Source organism: Mya arenaria, chromosome 3 (genome assembly GCF_026914265.1).
Source record: "Mya arenaria isolate MELC-2E11 chromosome 3, ASM2691426v1".
NCBI classification, from domain to species: domain Eukaryota; kingdom Metazoa; phylum Mollusca; class Bivalvia; order Myida; family Myidae; genus Mya; species Mya arenaria.
In genome coordinates this window covers 9,463,981-9,482,483 of record NC_069124.1, presented here as the reverse complement: position 1 = coordinate 9,482,483, position 18,503 = coordinate 9,463,981, and the positions used below count along the sequence as shown (strand labels likewise).

Below are 18,503 nucleotides of genomic sequence, written 5' to 3'. Positions count from 1 at the left end.
AGGACATTATTATATCAAAGTATGCACGGTAATAATTACAGGATGGTAATGATACACATTACATATGCGTTATGTAGCATATGGCAATTTTGTTCAAATCGTATCACTATGGCTCAGTGATTTTATAGAGGAAAAACTTTTTCTCTCCGAGCCAAGAAAGCATAGTGCTCTATTTTAGGAATGTCCTTTACAAAATATATCGCATATCGATTTTCCAAATGCGCTAGCTCTGGAGCTTAGATCATTTTAAAGTACCAGTATCAAGTTCATGGAAATTTACCCCTCAACCGACCTTTTCCTCTCGCTTACGCAATTGATGATTGCGTTCTCACTGAACGTGGCATCAGATTTGTACAACTTCTTTTTTCAGATGATGGCTACTACGCATTTGCAAACACGGATATAGCAAACATTAGTATTAAACAAACCCCAAGTATGATATCCCAGCAGCTACCTCCAGGGAAATACTGTGTCTCGTTTGCGTATCGGGAAGCAACTGCAAGCACCGTTATAGATCTAAAAACCATTTCACCACAGTCTACAAATAAAACTCTCTGGACTGTCAATGAGCGAGCAATGCCGGATTGGAAAAATGTTTCCGTTCCAGTGAGCAGTAATGAAACCTTTCAAGTAAGTGTCTTCGTGCTTTAAACATATGTCGTGTAAATAGTGAAAAACATACATTTGGTTGAAAAATTGTTTATTTAAAACGCGGTTATTCTCTGAACACATACAACGGTATTCTATAAGATGAAAACATACCCATTTTTAATACGTTTTACTATTTTATAGCGAATATTGTTAAGATGGCGATTTGATTGTGCTCTATATTGTCACGAGGCCCGTCTAAGCACAGCATATTAATCGTTACTACAATATTCTACATCACAAATGTTAACAAACTTATTTTGTATGTAATTAGCTTTGTGTTTATTTTTAGTACTTGTTCAAATAACAATGAAATGAATATGTAGCAAAATAAAAAAAAAATGCACAAAGATAATGTACGACTACATTCGACTAAGGTCTTTATTGTTACAGGCCCCTGTGTTTTTGCTGTCTTAAATTAATTTGTACTAATTTACAGGTGGCGTTCGTTGTACATTTTGTTAGAGTAAACCATGTTGGAATCGACAATATCCAAATTGCAAAAGGTAACTTTGTTGTTCTATTTCAATGTAAAACGACTGAGTACAAACACAGACTGTCAATATTATGGACGTAAATTGATGCATTATTAAGCATAGTATAATTGGAAAAATCATACTCAACACTTTGGTAAAAAGTATTTATATTAAACGTGTACGACTTACGTCTTAAACATTTCAGGTTTAAACTTTCTATATAACTGTTGTTGCTTGCGTAAATTGCGAAGTCGTGGCCCTGTTGGTAAAGGACCATCACCGAGACAAGAAATATTACTCAACTCAACGCAAAAAAAAACTGTTTAATTACTAAAATACTCAGAATACATAGATATGCAATAATATAAATATATATATATATATATATGAAACTCATGTTATTTTTGGTAATCGTGTACTGTAATCTAAAACATTATGCAGAGATCATTAGTAGTAATACATTAAATAATAATCAACTACAATGTATACATGTACGTAGTTGTATCAATTTATCATGTATCAAGAACTAAAATAAAATGGAAAGTGCAATTACTGAAGCCTTAAATGATCGGAGAGAAAACGTAGAAAAATAGAATATGATTAGGTTAAAAATACATATGGTTTATGTTGCAATCAATCAAAATACTTAAGAGTTAAGCAACGTTTTTGATCATTTTGATCCAACAATTATGAAAGATATCGTGAAAATGCAAGAAAATTTGATAAATAAAATATATGATACCTAAACTTGTTACGCTTAAGATATGTCGAAAAAATGGGGACTGTTATAGACTCACGTTTTTGCATTGTTATTTCATTATTATTTCATTATTATTTGTTGTATAATAGTAATTTCTATGTAAATCGCACTACTTTCATTTTCATTTAAAGCTTGCGATAATTTGACGTTACAACATGGAAACGTGTCTTTACTGAATCAAACCGCTGCCCAGTTTACCTGTGACGTTGGCTACAAAGCGAAAGGTCACGGATCGTCTGTATGCACACATGGAACCTGGTCAAATTTACCTTTATGTGAACCCGTTGGTAAGTGTTTCTTGCATTTGATATTGAGGTGTCTGAATAAGTACATTACGTCAGCAAATCTATGTTGCACACCACACGAATTAGTTTCATGTTTAGTACGTCAACAGCTTCACTACTTACGATGTAAAAGTGACGTTCAACTGATACTGTTATCTGTAAATACATTATGTGTGTTAAACGTAAGAGCAAATTACTTTTTAATAAAATCATAATATTTTTGAACTCTTGTCCGTGAATCTTGACCATATGACTATAGAATCCTATATGACTATAGGATCCGAACATATGTTTTGAAATCAAAAGCATTGAATTATCTCAAGAAAATGGTTGAAAGAAGAGAAATGTCCTCATACTACAAAATGTTTCAGTCGAATCTGAATCACAGTCTCATCTCATTTTACAACATAGCATCAAAAGTACATGAAAATCATTTATGTTTTACAATTTCATTGTTTTTTTTAACAATTACTCTCAATTATTTTCAGCTCTAGCGTAAAATTTCTTTAAAATATTGAAGAATGGTTTTTGTCAACACATTATTAAGAAATGCGCTTTTTAAAATGGTTAAAACATACTAGAATCCCTAGCATATGCTTTGATGTGGTAAAATGAGTTGAAATTTGAGTTAAGCAGTTTTTAATTTTCATTTTATTTACTTCTTATGCTTATAATAAACAGAAATACAACTGATTGATTCAGTGTAAGATCGCAATGAATTTCACCTCGTAAACACCAAAAGAAAATTAACTCATTCATATATTGGCGTTATCAATAACAATGAGTTATGGAAAATCTTTTGACATTGAAGCCATTTTACATTCTGTTTGGGACATTCGCTAAACAAAACATACAGCCGAATCCCGTTCGGTCGAACTCACAGGGACCAGCGAAAATACCTCGAGCCTCGAAATATTCGAGTCAAGCGGAAACGTGTACCTTCAGTTTAAAGAAATTGGTCCTGTACATCTACTTCGAGCAAACGAGGATATCGAGCCAAACAATTTCGAGCCAACGGGTTTCGAATGTATGTCAGTACATTGTCTTCTGGTTTCTTTTAAATATGCCAACTATATACATTTTTGTTTGTGCAATTTTAATATTGTCAAAATGCGGCTTACTTGTATTTAAATGAATAAGACTTTTCAGGAACTTCATCAACTGACCTCCTAATAGAGTTATTTTGTCTGTATGGTTATTAATTATCAAATGCCCATTTACTTGGCGCGATATTTCACTGAAACAATAAATCTAACGAGAATCATACCGAATTTAGTTTACCAAATATTGAAGAATTTGCCGTATTTGAAAACCATAGAAAGTTTTTACTGCTGGAACGGTATCGTTCCAGCTCAGTGTGCGCCATTCATGCTTTTGAGCAACTAAGTGGCAAACGGCTGAAAACAAGAACAAGCTAACTTAATCAAAATATAAATAAGGGCGACAACCTAGACGAACTTTGATTGTTTGTTAAATTTGTGTATACCCTCGTTTGAATATTGTGTGATTGTCATTTAATATGTTTTGTCTAAAAATGATATTGTAATGGGTTGAAACGTAAAATTGATACGCTCATGACAAGACTTCATTTAACAAATCATAAGTTAACAATTTTCAAAATGTTGATTAAAAGTTTGTTCGAGGACTGCTGACATTATACAAATAATTACAAGCTAAAGACTTTTTAAGGAAAAGCTAGCTGACATGAATTAAAATCTTAATGATTAAGAATGGGTGGAGCGAGCGTAGCGAACGAGCCATTCTTAATCATTAAGAATTTCATTCAAGTCATCTAACTGTTTAGAATACAACCTCATTGGCTAAGACATTGTCAACGCAAAATCTGACGCAGGTAGTGTGTATCGAATGAGTGGCAGTGGGCGGACCTTTAATCACCCGCGAAAATTGTATTTCGCAATGATTAAGCCTAGTACATTATGATTGCCTTTCTGCAATTTCAGTGGCGGTCAATGTAGGTTGTATTCTATTTTTTAGTATTACGCCGCGATTCGAACTTATCCGAAGATGTTACATTCGTCGCAAAATACTCGCAATTGTCGAAAGACCGTTCATTTACGGAATAGAAGCTGAGGAGTCAATATAAAAACCTAAAAGTTATACTTATGCAATTGGAACTTCGGGGACTTTTTTACCTGTTATACAAAACAGATTTGTGTCCGTTAAAACATGATTGAACTTTTACATAAATAGATGTACATCATAACTTATTGAGGTAGATTTGTAAGAAATTCATTCCGTTCAACATCAAAAAAACATACCTAGTATAAACATTGATATACCATTAACACGATTGTGTTTTGAAGATCGCAGAACAGCACCGTCTACTCCTCATGGACGTGTGTCCCATTCGTCAACGACATTTCCTTTTTCGATAACATACACGTGTGACACTGGGTACACCATCAGTGGGAACAATTCCATTCAGTGTCTGAGTACCGGGCATTGGTCCGCGTTACATGCTTTGTGAAATAAATATGAGGAAACAAATTAATATAGATGTGTTAATTATATTCTGTATTACTTTATTATAGTTTTGCGTTATTCAAACTTTACAAAAACTTGTTAATAGCATATACCGTTTAACAAGGGGTATGTCTAACATCTACTACTTCAGATTGCGGGACCGCGACTGCTGTTGATCATGGAAACGTGACCTCACATTCAAACACATACCAATCTACGGCAACATATACGTGTATTTCTGGATATAATCTGAGAGGAAACAATACAATACGTTGTAGGAGTAACGGACAGTGGTCTCAAGTATATGCAACGTGTCATCCAGTCGGTAAATAAACATTTTTGTAATAAACGATTTACATGTTTGTTTATACTATGTACAGAATATGATTAAAAAGGCTGCTTAACTTCTATTTCAACAAATTATGGGACAGCTCCTGCATTACCCCATTAACACATGAATGCAACAACGAAGGCACATTCATAATTATAGATACATCCACGCATAGCCTTTATAAACACTGACACGCTTACATACCGTACAGTGTGCAATTAACTGAAACACCCAGTCGGTATGTACATACCTTACAGTTCATTGACATGTTTTGGCAAAATAAATAGAAGTTTATTTTTAAGGTGTACATGCTTCACATCTATTCTGATTGTAGCAGACATTTGATCAGCTATCATAGACGAGCGAACTTTAATATAACAACATATCAGTCACGTTGATTCTGGTTATCAATTGAAATGATTTAGCACAAGATAGTGTTTGAGTAGCTGGGGCTGGTATACAAAATAAATATATCGTGCAGTAACATTATAAAGTATGAACAGTTTGTTTTAAAGGACTGCGTAATTGTAGATATCTGAGTTCCACCCTATTATGTTTAAATTTACTATATCTATACGTTTCTGCTTGAAACTAAAAAGTATACCCTCCAATACCAGAATGTGTAAACACACTTTACATACAAAATTATATTTAAACAAAGGCATGATTGAATTTTAAATAATGCGAAGGAAACTAATAGACAAGCCCAGTATCCTTAATCCAACAAAGACCACTCTTTAATACACAAGCCTAAACTTCTTTTACAACGATGGTGATGAAAGTAACATTAACTTATACTCAGTCAATCTCTGTCATTGCACTGTCCTTCAATATAGAACGATATTACGTGGAGTATGGACTCATAAATGTTATACAAAGATACATGTGGATTTTAGTTAATTGCCTTAGTATTTTACCAAAGGCTGGCAATAGGCAGGTAACAGTCACGTTTATATAATTCATTATATAAATGCTGTTATGCCATCTGTGTGTAACGTAATAAAGGAGTAGTCCCGTAAATTGTATTACTTTGACCGCGGAAGTATTATAAAATTACTACTATAAAATCTCATTGGTAGTGATTATCAAAATAGAATGTTACATTCGATGTAATTGAATTTGAAATTCATCATATACGTTTACTTATTTATTTATTTTTGTATTCTCACACAGACATGTTTTTTTATCAATTTAAAATCCACGTATTTTGCTTCGTGTAATCGTTCAATATGCTGATTGTTAATTTAATCATTTCTTTATTTACAGATTGCCATGCAGCGCCGACTCTCAATCATGGTCACGTGACATCAAATGCGACAACGTTTCCGTCTTCAACAACGTACACTTGTGAGCCAGGGTATATCCTCAGTGGAAATAGCACAATACAGTGCTTGAGTAGCGGACAATGGTCTTCAAAGCGAGCATCGTGTAAACCAGTCGGTAATAAACATTTTTAATTGGCATTACAATTACCACGTTGTATGTATTAATATAGAATAATGATTGCTCTTCATAGTACAAAAAATAATAAAGTCATTCTAAAGTGTTTATATAATTCATTATATAAATGCTGTTATACCATCTGTGTGTAACGTTATAAAGGAGTAGTCCCGTGAATTGTATTACTTTGATCGCGGAAGTATTATAAAATTACTACTATAAAATCTCATTAGTAGTGATTATCAAAATAGAATGTTACATTCGATGTAATTGAATTTGAAATTCATCATAAACGTTAACTTAATATTTTTTTGTATTCTCACACAGACATGTTTTTATCAATTTAAAATCCACGTATTTTGCTTCGTGTAATCGTTCAATATGCTGATTGTTAATTTAATCATTTCTTTATTTACAGATTGCCATGCAGCGCCGACTCTCAATCAAGGTCACGTGACATCAAATGCGACAACGTTTCCGTCTTCAACAACGTACACTTGTGAGCCAGGGTATATCCTCAGTGGAAATAGCACAATACAGTGCTTGAGTAGCGGACAATGGTCTTCAAAGCGAGCATCGTGTAAACCAGTCGGTAGTAAACATTTTTAATTGGCATTACAATTACCACGTTGTATGTATTAATATAGAATAATGATTGCTCTTCATAGTAAAAAAATAATAAAGTCATTCTAAAGTGTTTATATAATTCATTATATAAATGCTGTTATACCTTTTTGTGTAACGTTATAAAGGAGTAGTCCCGTGAATTGTATTACTTTGACCGCGGAAGTATTATAAAATTACTACTATAAAATCTCATTAGTAGTGATTATCAAAATAGAATGTTATATTCGATGTAATTGAATTTGAAATTCATCATATACGTTTACTTAATTTTTTGTATTCTCACACAGACATGTTTTTATCAATTTAAAATCCACGTATTTTGCTTCGTGTAATCGTTCAATATGCTGATTGTTAATTTAATCATTTCTTTATTTACAGATTGCCATGCAGCGCCGACTCTCAATCAAGGTCACGTGACATCAAATGCGACAACGTTTCCGTCTTCAACAACGTACACTTGTGATCCAGGGTATATCCTCAGTGGAAATAGCACAATACAGTGCTTGAGTAGCGGACAATGGTCTTCAAAGCGAGCATCTTGTAAACCAGTCGGTAGTAAACATTTTTAATTGGCATTACAATTACCACGTTCTATGTATTAATATAGAATAATGATTGCTCTTCATAGTACAAAAAATAATAAAGTCATTCTAAAGTGTTTATATAATTCATTATATAAATGCTGTTATACCATTTGTGTGTAACGTTATAAAGGAGTAGTCCCGTGAATTGTATTACTTTGACCGCGGAAGTATTATAAAATTACTGCTATAAAATCTCATTAGTAGTGATTATCAAAATAGAATTTTACATTCGATGTAATTGAATTTGAAATTCATCATATACGTTTACTTATTTTTTTTTTGTATTCTCACACAGACATGTTTTTTATCAATTTAAAATCCACGTATTTTGCTTCGTGTAATCGATCAATATGCTGATTGTTAATTTAATCATTTCTTTATTTACAGATTGCCATGCAGCGCCGACTCTCAATCAAGGTCACGTGACATCAAATGCGACAACGTTTCCGTCTTCAACAACGTACACTTGTGAGCCAGGGTATATCCTCAGTGGAAATAGCACAATACAGTGCTTGAGTAGCGGACAATGGTCTTCAAAGCGAGCATCGTGTAAACCAGTCGGTAGTAAACATTTTTAATTGGCATTACAATTACCACGTTGTATGTATTAATATAGAATAATGATTGCTCTTCATAGTACAAAAAATAATAAAGTCATTCTAAAGTGTTTATATAATTCATTATATAAATGCTGTTATACCATCTGTGTGTAACGTTATAAAGGAGTAGTCCCGTGAATTGTATTACTTTGACCGCGGAAGTATTATAAAATTACTACTATAAAATCTCATTAGTAGTGATTATCAAAATAGAATGTTATATTCGATGTAATTGAATTTGAAATTCATCATATACGTTTACTTAATTTTTTGTATTCTCACACAGACATGTTTTTATCAATTTAAAATCCACGTATTTTGCTTCGTGTAATCGTTCAATATGCTGATTGTTAATTTAATCATTTCTTTATTTACAGATTGCCATGCAGCGCCGACTCTCAATCAAGGTCACGTGACATCAAATGCGACAACGTTTCCGTCTTCAACAACGTACACTTGTGAGCCAGGGTATATCCTCAGTGGAAATAGCACAATACAGTGCTTGAGTAGCGGACATTGGTCTTCAATGCGAGCATCTTGTAAACCAGTCGGTAGTAAACATTTTTAATTGGCATTACAATTACCACGTTCTATGTATTAATATAGAATAATGATTGCTCTTCATAGTACAAAAAATAATAAAGTCATTCTAAAGTGTTTATATAATTCATTATATAAATGCTGTTATACCATCTGTGTGTAACGTTATAAAGGAGTAGTCCCGTGAATTGTATTACTTTGACCGCGGAAGTATTATAAAATTACTACTTTAAAATCTCATTAGTAGTGATTATCAAAATAGAATGTTACATTCGATGTAATTGAATTTGAAATTCATCATATACGTTTACTTAATTTTTTGTATTCTCACACAGACATGTTTTTATCAATTTAAAATCCACGTGTTTTGCTTCGTGTAATCGTTCAATATGCTGATTGTTAATTTAATCATTTCTTTATTTACAGATTGCCATGCAGCGCCGACTCTCAATCAAGGTCACGTGACATCAAATGCGACAACGTTTCCGTCTTCAACAACGTACACTTGTGAGCCAGGGTATATCCTCAGTGGAAATAGCACAATACAGTGCTTGAGTAGCGGACAATGGTCTTCAATGCGAGCATCTTGTAAACCAGTCGGTAGTAAACATTTTTAATTGGCATTACAATTACCACGTTGTATGTATTAGGCCACAACAAATTGATCATTTGTTCGTCGGATTTGCCGCACCTAAAATTCGAAAAACGAAAAAAAAAAAAAAAAAAAAATTGCGCCCGCACTTACTATTTGGCCGCGCATATTATTTTATTTTTTTACTTCTGAATTTCCTCTATTTTCTGAAGTTTTTTTAATTAAAATTTGAACCTGCAACTTCGACTTCGCCTTTTTTTGAAGGTATTTCCATGCTTTATATTCTCCGCGAGCAAACTTTCCTCGTGTCAGGACAAAATCAGGTCTGGGTAACCGCAAAACAGCCGATATTTGTTGACAGTCTTTTTTTGTCGGGAATAGTTTGCAGGACGCACAGTTGTTATCTATTTCCGGTATTAATTTGCAGGATACTTTCAGTTTTCGTTAATGTAAAATACACATTTTTAATTGAAAATCAGTGTCATAGTCAATGGATTATAGTCTTCAGTAAACAACAACAGTTTCACAGCGTCGAAGGCAATAATTATTTATGTGTGTTTTAAGTAATTCATTGTTTTGTACTCAAAATTTAGTGTTAAATAATAACTAAATCAGATTTTGAGTGCAAAACTTATATTAAAATACACGGACACTCGACTTACAACAAATGAACATGTTTTCGTGAGTTATTTTTTAAATTCTAAAATGCATTTCTCAGTTTTATACTCGTAATTGATAAAAATAGAAGGACTTGTAAATGTTTCAGAAACAGTCTGTATTTATGCACCATTCAATTGTAACCATGCCCCCCACCCTCCCCCTCCCCCCCCCCCCGCGGACCGGGGGTATACCGGAGATAGCCGGTGAAATGGGCCGTGTTTTCACCTTCCAGGTGGCCCCGCAGTGCCGTTGTTTTTACCCGGGGTTGGCTGGACCGAAAGTCAAAGTCCCCGCTATTCCCCGGACCATGTGGGTCGTGGTTACAATTGACTAGTGCATTACACATACATGTACATGTACAGTATAAAAATAACATCAGTAAAATCAGAAAATAAAACCTTTTATAAGTAAAATGACTGTTTTAATTTTCTCAATTCTTTGTTCTTATCCATTTGTTTTCTTTGATCGATTTGTAGTAAAGTGGCCTGTTTCTTACGGGCATTGAAGCTATGGAGGGTGTCATGATTTTTTTTTCAAGGCACGGACCAATAAACCATTGGTTCGTGGTAAAGGCGAGGTCTTGAAAGGGAAACATCTTTATTCCACCACCTGCTCTAATATAATGACCAGTGCCACATTTGCAGATTTGTTTAATACTGCTTCAATTGTGTTGTCCCGCAATTTAATCGGCAGTGTCTTAAGTAATAGTAAAGCACTGGATCTTATTGCCATTTGTTATATATTGAGACAGATTTTCATGTGATACAATCAAAACCGTTTCATTTATATTTAAACTAAGAACCTATGTTTGCAATTAAAAAGCATTTCTTGACATATTGCATGATAAATTTAGTAAGAAATAAACTTTTTAATTTTTATTTTATTTTTCGCCTTGCGCTCGCCTCTGAATTGCCTTAAATTTTAAAAAAAAGTATTTTAATTTTTTTTCTCTCGCTCGCTCCTACTTTTTTGGGCAAAATCCGTAGAACAAATGATCAATTTGTTGTGGCCTTAATATAGAATAATGATTGCTCTTTATATTAAAAAAATAAATAAAGTCAATCTAAAGTGTTTATATAATTCATTATATAAATGCTGTTATACCATCTGTGTGTAACGTTATAAAGGAGTAGTCCCGTAAATTGTATTACTTTGACCGCGGAAGTATTATAAAATTACTACTATAAAATCTCATTAGTAGTGATTATCAAAACAGAATGTTACATTCGATGTAATTGAATTTGAAATTCATCATATACGTTAACTTATTATTTTTTTGTATTCTCACACAGACATGTTTTTATCAATTTAAAATCCACGTGTTTTGCTTCGTGTAATCGTTTAATATGCTGATTATTAATTTAATCATTTCTTTATTTACAGATTGCCATGCACCACCGACTCTCAATCATGGTCACGTGACATCAAATGCGACAACGTTTCCGTCTTCAACAACGTACACTTGTGAGCCAGGGTATATCCTCAGTGGAAATAGCACAATACAGTGCTTGAGTAGCGGACAATGGTCTTCAAAGCGAGCATCGTGTAAACCAGTCGGTAGTAAACATTTTTAATTGGCATTACAATTACCACGTTGTATGTATTAATATAGAATAATGATTGCTCTTCATAGTAAAAAAATAATAAAGTCATTCTAAAGTGTTTATATAATTCATTATATAAATGCTGTTATACCATCTGTGTGTAACGTTATAAAGGACTAGTCCCGTGAATTGTATTACTTTGACCGCGGAAGTATTATAAAATTACTACTATAAAATCTCATTAGTAGTGATTATCAAAATAGAATGTTATATTTGATGTAATTGAATTTGAAATTCATCATATACGTTTACTTAATTTTTTGTATTCTCACACAGACATGTTTTTATCAATTTAAAATCCACGTGTTTTGCTTCGTGTAATCGTTCAATATGCTGATTGTTAATTTAATCATTTCTTTATTTACAGATTGCCATGCAGCGCCGACTCTCAATCAAGGTCACGTGACATCAAATGCGACAACGTTTCCGTCTTCAACAACGTACACTTGTGAGCCAGGGTATATCCTCAGTGGAAATAGCACAATACAGTGCTTGAGTAGCGGACAATGGTCTTCAATGCGAGCATCGTGTAAACCAGTCGGTAGTAAACATTTTTAATTGGCATTACAATTACCACGTTGTATGTATTAATATAGAATAATGATTGCTCTTCATAGTAAAAAAAATAATAAAGTCATTCTAAAGTGTTTATATAATTCATTATATAAATGCTGTAATACCATCTTTGTGTAACGTTATAAAGGAGTAGTCCAGTAAATTGTATTACTTTGACCGCGGAAGTATTATAAAATTACTGCTATGAAATCTCGTTAGTAGTGATTAACAAAATAGAATGTTACATTCGATGTAATTGAATTTGAAATTCATCATAAACGTTTACTTAATTTTTTATATTCTCACACAGACGTGTTTCTATCAATTTAAAATCCACGTTTTTTGCTTCGTGTAATCGTTCAATATGCTGATTGTTAATTTAATCATTTCTTCATTTACAGATTGCCATGCAGCGCCGACTCTCAATCAAGGTCACGTGTCATCAAATGCGACAACGTTTCCATCTTCAACAACTTACACTTGTGAGCCAGGGAATATCCTCAGTGGAAATAGCACAATACAGTGCTTGAGTAGCGGACATTGGTCTCCATTACGAGCATCTTGTAAACCAGTCGGTAATACACATTTTCATTTCCGATAAAAATATAACGTTGTATTATATTATAGCATAAATGAATGCTCTACAGAAAACATGTCTTTCATAGCAAGTACATTTTGGTGCTTACACGCCCCGTAAGAACTTTCTCACGCATGCAAACATAACTGTTATGTATAGTACCTATGCCGGAACACAACAAAACTGATAAGCACCTTTTAAAAAGGAAAAATGCACATATTTATAAAAGTGGTGGCGCTGTTGCCCTAGTGGTGGCGCTATCGAGTATGTTTTGCGCTTGAAGTAATATAAAAATTAAACGCTTTTGGAATGACTACAACAGTTGCTATGTTTATCATTCATTGAATATGCAATAGCACGAAAAGGTTTTGACGAACTTGTTTTTCCGCTAATTGAGAAAAGCATTCATGAGTACACAACTTGGTCCGCATGTCAAGGATACACATTGAAAATGTTTCAATAGATATCGAGATTTGATTTGATCAAACCAACCCTTTAAGTTGGTAACAGCTTTGGTTTTATGGATTTCAATACATTTTAACACACCGCAAACAGGAGCGTGCGCTGATAACAGTTGGAGAAACAGGGTATATTGAGCAACCAGTGTATGAGTTTATAGCTACTTTCATTAATTTAAAGATTTGAAATTACATAGTATTGACGTCCAAACCATTTATTCGTATGTTTAATGTTTAATTAAAAAGCATACTAACAAATATTCGTCTACTTCCATCAGATTGATAAAACTCGCAGGTATTTGTGATCTCGTACACAGATTGCGGAGCAGCCCCTGGTATTGACAATGGTAACGTGTCTTCAGTGAAAACCACCTATTTATCTGTGGCCATATACACGTGTGAGACTGGATATAACATTAGTGGGAACAACACCATACAGTGTATGAGAAACGGGAACTGGTCTTCAGTGATGGCAACCTGCAGCCCGGTCGGTAAGAATATCATTAAGTCCTCATTTATTTTATTAAAGAATAAACATTTTTCGTGCATCATCTATCTTATGAACGGCTGTAATTGAAACGTCACTTCTTTTCCGGATTGTAAAACAGCGACTAATGTGGCAAACGGGCAAGTCATCTCAATCGCGACAAGCTTTAAATCTGTTGCTACATACAAGTGCAATCCCGTGGATAGCATTAGTGGGCACAGCACAATAAGGTGTTTGAGTAGTGGGAAATGTTTGTGCCGGTGTCTTTTTAAACGGTACTGGGAACCGAAAGAGCCAAATATTGTTCTGCCTTCTAAGGACCTAGCATTAGTCAGAGTTCGTGTTATATTAACAGTCTTTGAAGATAATAATATTGTGTATGGTGTTATGTTGACACAAATGGTAATGGAAGAACAAATACAACGTCGACAAATGACCCTTCAATTGCCACAATTAATGGCAATGTGGGTTATGGCTTGTCTGGAAAGTGTCGACTGAAATTACATGGTATTGACGTCCAAACCATTTAATCGTATAATTAATGTTTATTTTTAAATAAAAATTACTAACAAATACTCGTCTTCTTCCATCAGATTTATTAAACTCGTATAAGGTATTTGTGATCTCGTACACAGATTGCGGAGCAGCCCCTGACATTGACCATGGTAACGTGTCTTCTGTTGAAACAACCTATTTATTTGTGGCCACATACACGTGTGAGACTGGATATAACATCCGTGGGGACAACATCATACATTGTATGAGTAACGGGAACTGGTCTTCAGTGATGGCAACCTGCAGCCCGGTCGGTAAGATAAAAAAAACCATCTGTCTTATGAACGGCTGTAATTGAAACGTTACATCTTTTCCGGATTGTAAAACAGCGCATAATGTGGCAAACGGGCAGGTCGTCTCAAATGCAACAGGCTTTTAATCTGATGATACATATAAGTGCAATTTTGGGTATAGAATAAGTGGGCACGGCCCAATAAGTTGTTTGTTTAGTGGTAAATGGTCGACAGGGCAGACGTCGTGCAGAAGGGAGGCTTGTGCCGGTGTCTTTTTAAACGGTACTGGGAACCCAGAGAACCAAATATTGTTCTGCCTTCTAAGGACCTAGCATTTGTGAGAGTTAGTGTTATATTAACAGCCTATGAAGATAATAATATTGTGTATGGTGTTATGTTGACACAAATGGTAACGGTAAAAGCTTGTCTGGAAACTGTCGACTGCAATATCACCCAGAGGGATCGAGGTCTAATGGTCTAATGAATTGTCAACCAGTTGACAAACACAGTTAACGTGAAAAGTAGCAAAAATATTCTAAAATGATTTAATCAGGGAATTACTATAAATATCATCCATTCATCCATAGGTGTTTAAAGCCCGAATGTGCCTTTATGAAATCCTGCAAAATAGGTTTTGATTCCTGCCTAACAAATATAAACCATTAAACACTTACCTTAATAGATTGTAAAGCTCCAATGTCTGTAAACGATGGAAACGTGTTGTTTCTAAGAACGACTTACCCGTCTGTCGCTACCTTCACGTGTAATTCGGGGTATAATCCCGATGGAAACAATACCATACAATGTCAGATTACTGGGAAGTGGTCTGTAATTGCGGCTTCTTGTGCCACGGGGGTTAGAAAATTGCCATACTGATGCGCAGCATTTATTTATTTTGAACAGATTGCAACGCTCCGTCGACAATTGAGAACGGGAACGTTACCGCGCAGACAACAACCTATCATTCTGTCGCCTCCTACACTTGTGACCCCGGATATGACATCATAGGGAGCAGGACCATACAGTGTATGAGTAACGGAAACTGGTCACACACACAGGCAACATGCAAGCCTGTCGGTATGTCAAAACGAATGTATAATTCAAGTTTAATACAAATCATTGGTTTTAGCTACACTTTACGGTGAATTGTATATTTTCAAATATTTCTTGGGCGTCGGATTGGAACGACTGTGGCACACTAAACAAACGGTTGTCCATATTGTGTACTTTTTTCTGTTTTAATATTTTGAACACACTTGTTTTTATCTTGCGTTTGTTCATTGTAACGTGTTGATCTCCTTACAATGAACAAAAATACCATATGAATGTGCAATAGCACGAAAAGGTTTTGACGAACTTGTTGATGTTTCCGCTCATTGACAACACTTGAAAGCATTCGTGATAACACAACTTGGTCCGCATGTCGTGGATACACATTGAAAATGTTTCACTATCGATCGAGATTTGATATTATCGAACCAACCCTTTAAGTTGGTAAGAGCTTTGGTTTTATGAATCTCAACACATTTTAACACACCGCAAACAGGAGCGTATGCCGATAACATTTGGAGAAACATGGTATATTAAGCAGCCAGTGTATGAGTTTATAGCTACTTTCATTGTTTTAAAGATTTGAAATTACATGGTATTGACGTCCAAACCATTTAATCGTATAATTAATGTTTATTTTTAAATAAAAATTACTAACAAATACTCGTCTTCTTCCATCAGATTTATTAAACTCGTATAAGGTATTTGTGATCTCGTACACAGATTGCGGAGCAGCCCCTGACATTGACCATGGTAACGTGTCTTCTGTTGAAACAACCTATTTATTTGTGGCCACATACACGTGTGAGACTGGATATAACATCCGTGGGGACAACATCATACATTGTATGAGTAACGGGAACTGGTCTTCAGTGATGGCAACCTGCAGCCCGGTCGGTAAGATAAAAAAAACCATCTGTCTTATGAACGGCTGTAATTGAAACGTTACATCTTTTCCGGATTGTAAAACAGCGCATAATGTGGCAAACGGGCAGGTCGTCTCAAATGCAACAGGCTTTTAATCTGATGATACATATAAGTGCAATTTTGGGTATAGAATAAGTGGGCACGGCCCAATAAGTTGTTTGTTTAGTGGTAAATGGTCGACAGGGCAGACGTCGTGCAGAAGGGAGGCTTGTGCCGGTGTCTTTTTAAACGGTACTGGGAACCCAGAGAACCAAATATTGTTCTGCCTTCTAAGGACCTAGCATTTGTGAGAGTTAGTGTTATATTAACAGCCTATGAAGATAATAATATTGTGTATGGTGTTATGTTGACACAAATGGTAATGGAACAACGTCGACAAATGACCCTTCAATTGCCAGAATTAAAGGCAATGCGGGTAAAAGCTTGTCTGGAAACTGTCGACTGCAATATCACCCAGAGGGATCGAGATCTAATGGTCTAATGAATTGTCAACCAGTTGACAAACACAGTTAACGTGAAAAGTAGCAAAAATATTCTAAAATGATTTAATCAGGGAATTACTATAAATATCATCCATTCATCCATAGGTGTTTAAAGCCCGAATGTGCCTTTATGAAATCCTGCAAAATAGGTTTTGATTCCTGCCTAACAAATATAAACCATTAAACACTTACCTTAATAGATTGTAAAGCTCCAATGTCTGTAAACGATGGAAACGTGTTGTTTCTAAGAACGACTTACCCGTCTGTCGCTACCTTCACGTGTAATTCGGGGTATAATCCCGATGGAAACAATACCATACAATGTCAGATTACTGGGAAGTGGTCTGTAATTGCGGCTTCTTGTGCCACGGGGGTTAGAAAATTGCCATACTGATGCGCAGCATTTATTTATTTTGAACAGATTGCAACGCTCCGTCGACAATTGAGAACGGGAACGTTACCGCGCAGACAACAACCTATAATTCTGTCGCCTCCTACACTTGTGACCCCGGATATGACATCATAGGGAGCAGGACCATACAGTGTATGAGTAACGGAAACTGGTCACACACACAGGCAACATGCAAGCCTGTCGGTATGTCAAAACGAATGTATAATTCAAGTTTAATACAAATCATTGGTTTTAGCTACACTTTACGGTGAATTGTATATTTTCAAATATTTCTTGGGCGTCGGATTGGAACGACTGTGGCACACTAAACAAACGGTTGTCCATATTGTGTACTTTTTTCTGTTTTAATATTTTGAACACACTTGTTTTTATCTTGCGTTTGTTCATTGTAACGTGTTGATCTCCTTACAATGAACAAAAATACCATATGAATGTGCAATAGCACGAAAAGGTTTTGACGAACTTGTTGATGTTTCCGCTCATTGACAACACTTAAAAGCATTCGTGATAACACAACTTGGTCCGCATGTCGTGGATACACATTGAAAATGTTTCACTATCGATCGAGATTTGATATTATCGAACCAACCCTTTAAGTTGGTAAGAGCTTTGGTTTTATGAATCTCAACACATTTTAACACACCGCAAACAGGAGCGTATGCCGATAACATTTGGAGAAACATGGTATATTAAGCAGCCAGTGTATGAGTTTATAGCTACTTTCATTGTTTTAAAGATTTGAAATTACATGGTATTGACGTCCAAACCATTTAATCGTATAATTAATGTTTATTTTTAAATAAAAATTACTAACAAATACTCGTCTTCTTCCATCAGATTTATTAAACTCGTATAAGGTATTTGTGATCTCGTACACAGATTGCGGAGCAGCCCCTGACATTGACCATGGTAACGTGTCTTCTGTTGAAACAACCTATTTATTTGTGGCCACATACACGTGTGAGACTGGATATAACATCCGTGGGGACAACATCATACATTGTATGAGTAACGGGAACTGGTCTTCAGTGATGGCAACCTGCAGCCCGGTCGGTAAGATAAAAAAAACCATCTGTCTTATGAACGGCTGTAATTGAAACGTTACATCTTTTCCGGATTGTAAAACAGCGCATAATGT

The 18,503-nt window shown here is 34.8% G+C and overlaps 1 protein-coding gene across 1 annotated transcript; it reads left to right on the top strand.

The window, feature by feature from the left end:
- The first annotated feature begins 435 nt into the window (after nucleotides 1-435).
- Nucleotides 436-16,485, top strand: LOC128228942 (sushi, von Willebrand factor type A, EGF and pentraxin domain-containing protein 1-like). Its single transcript, XM_052940504.1, has 17 exons — nucleotides 436-630; nucleotides 1,088-1,154; nucleotides 2,016-2,171; nucleotides 4,804-4,977; nucleotides 6,250-6,423; nucleotides 6,842-7,015; nucleotides 7,429-7,602; nucleotides 8,022-8,195; nucleotides 8,611-8,784; nucleotides 9,200-9,373; nucleotides 11,409-11,582; nucleotides 11,997-12,170; nucleotides 12,586-12,759; nucleotides 13,537-13,710; nucleotides 14,342-14,515; nucleotides 15,398-15,571; nucleotides 16,226-16,485. Exons 1-17 carry the CDS (start codon nucleotides 436-438, stop codon nucleotides 16,483-16,485), a joined length of 2,940 nt encoding a protein of 979 aa, XP_052796464.1.
- The last annotated feature ends 2,018 nt before the right edge of the window (nucleotides 16,486-18,503 follow it).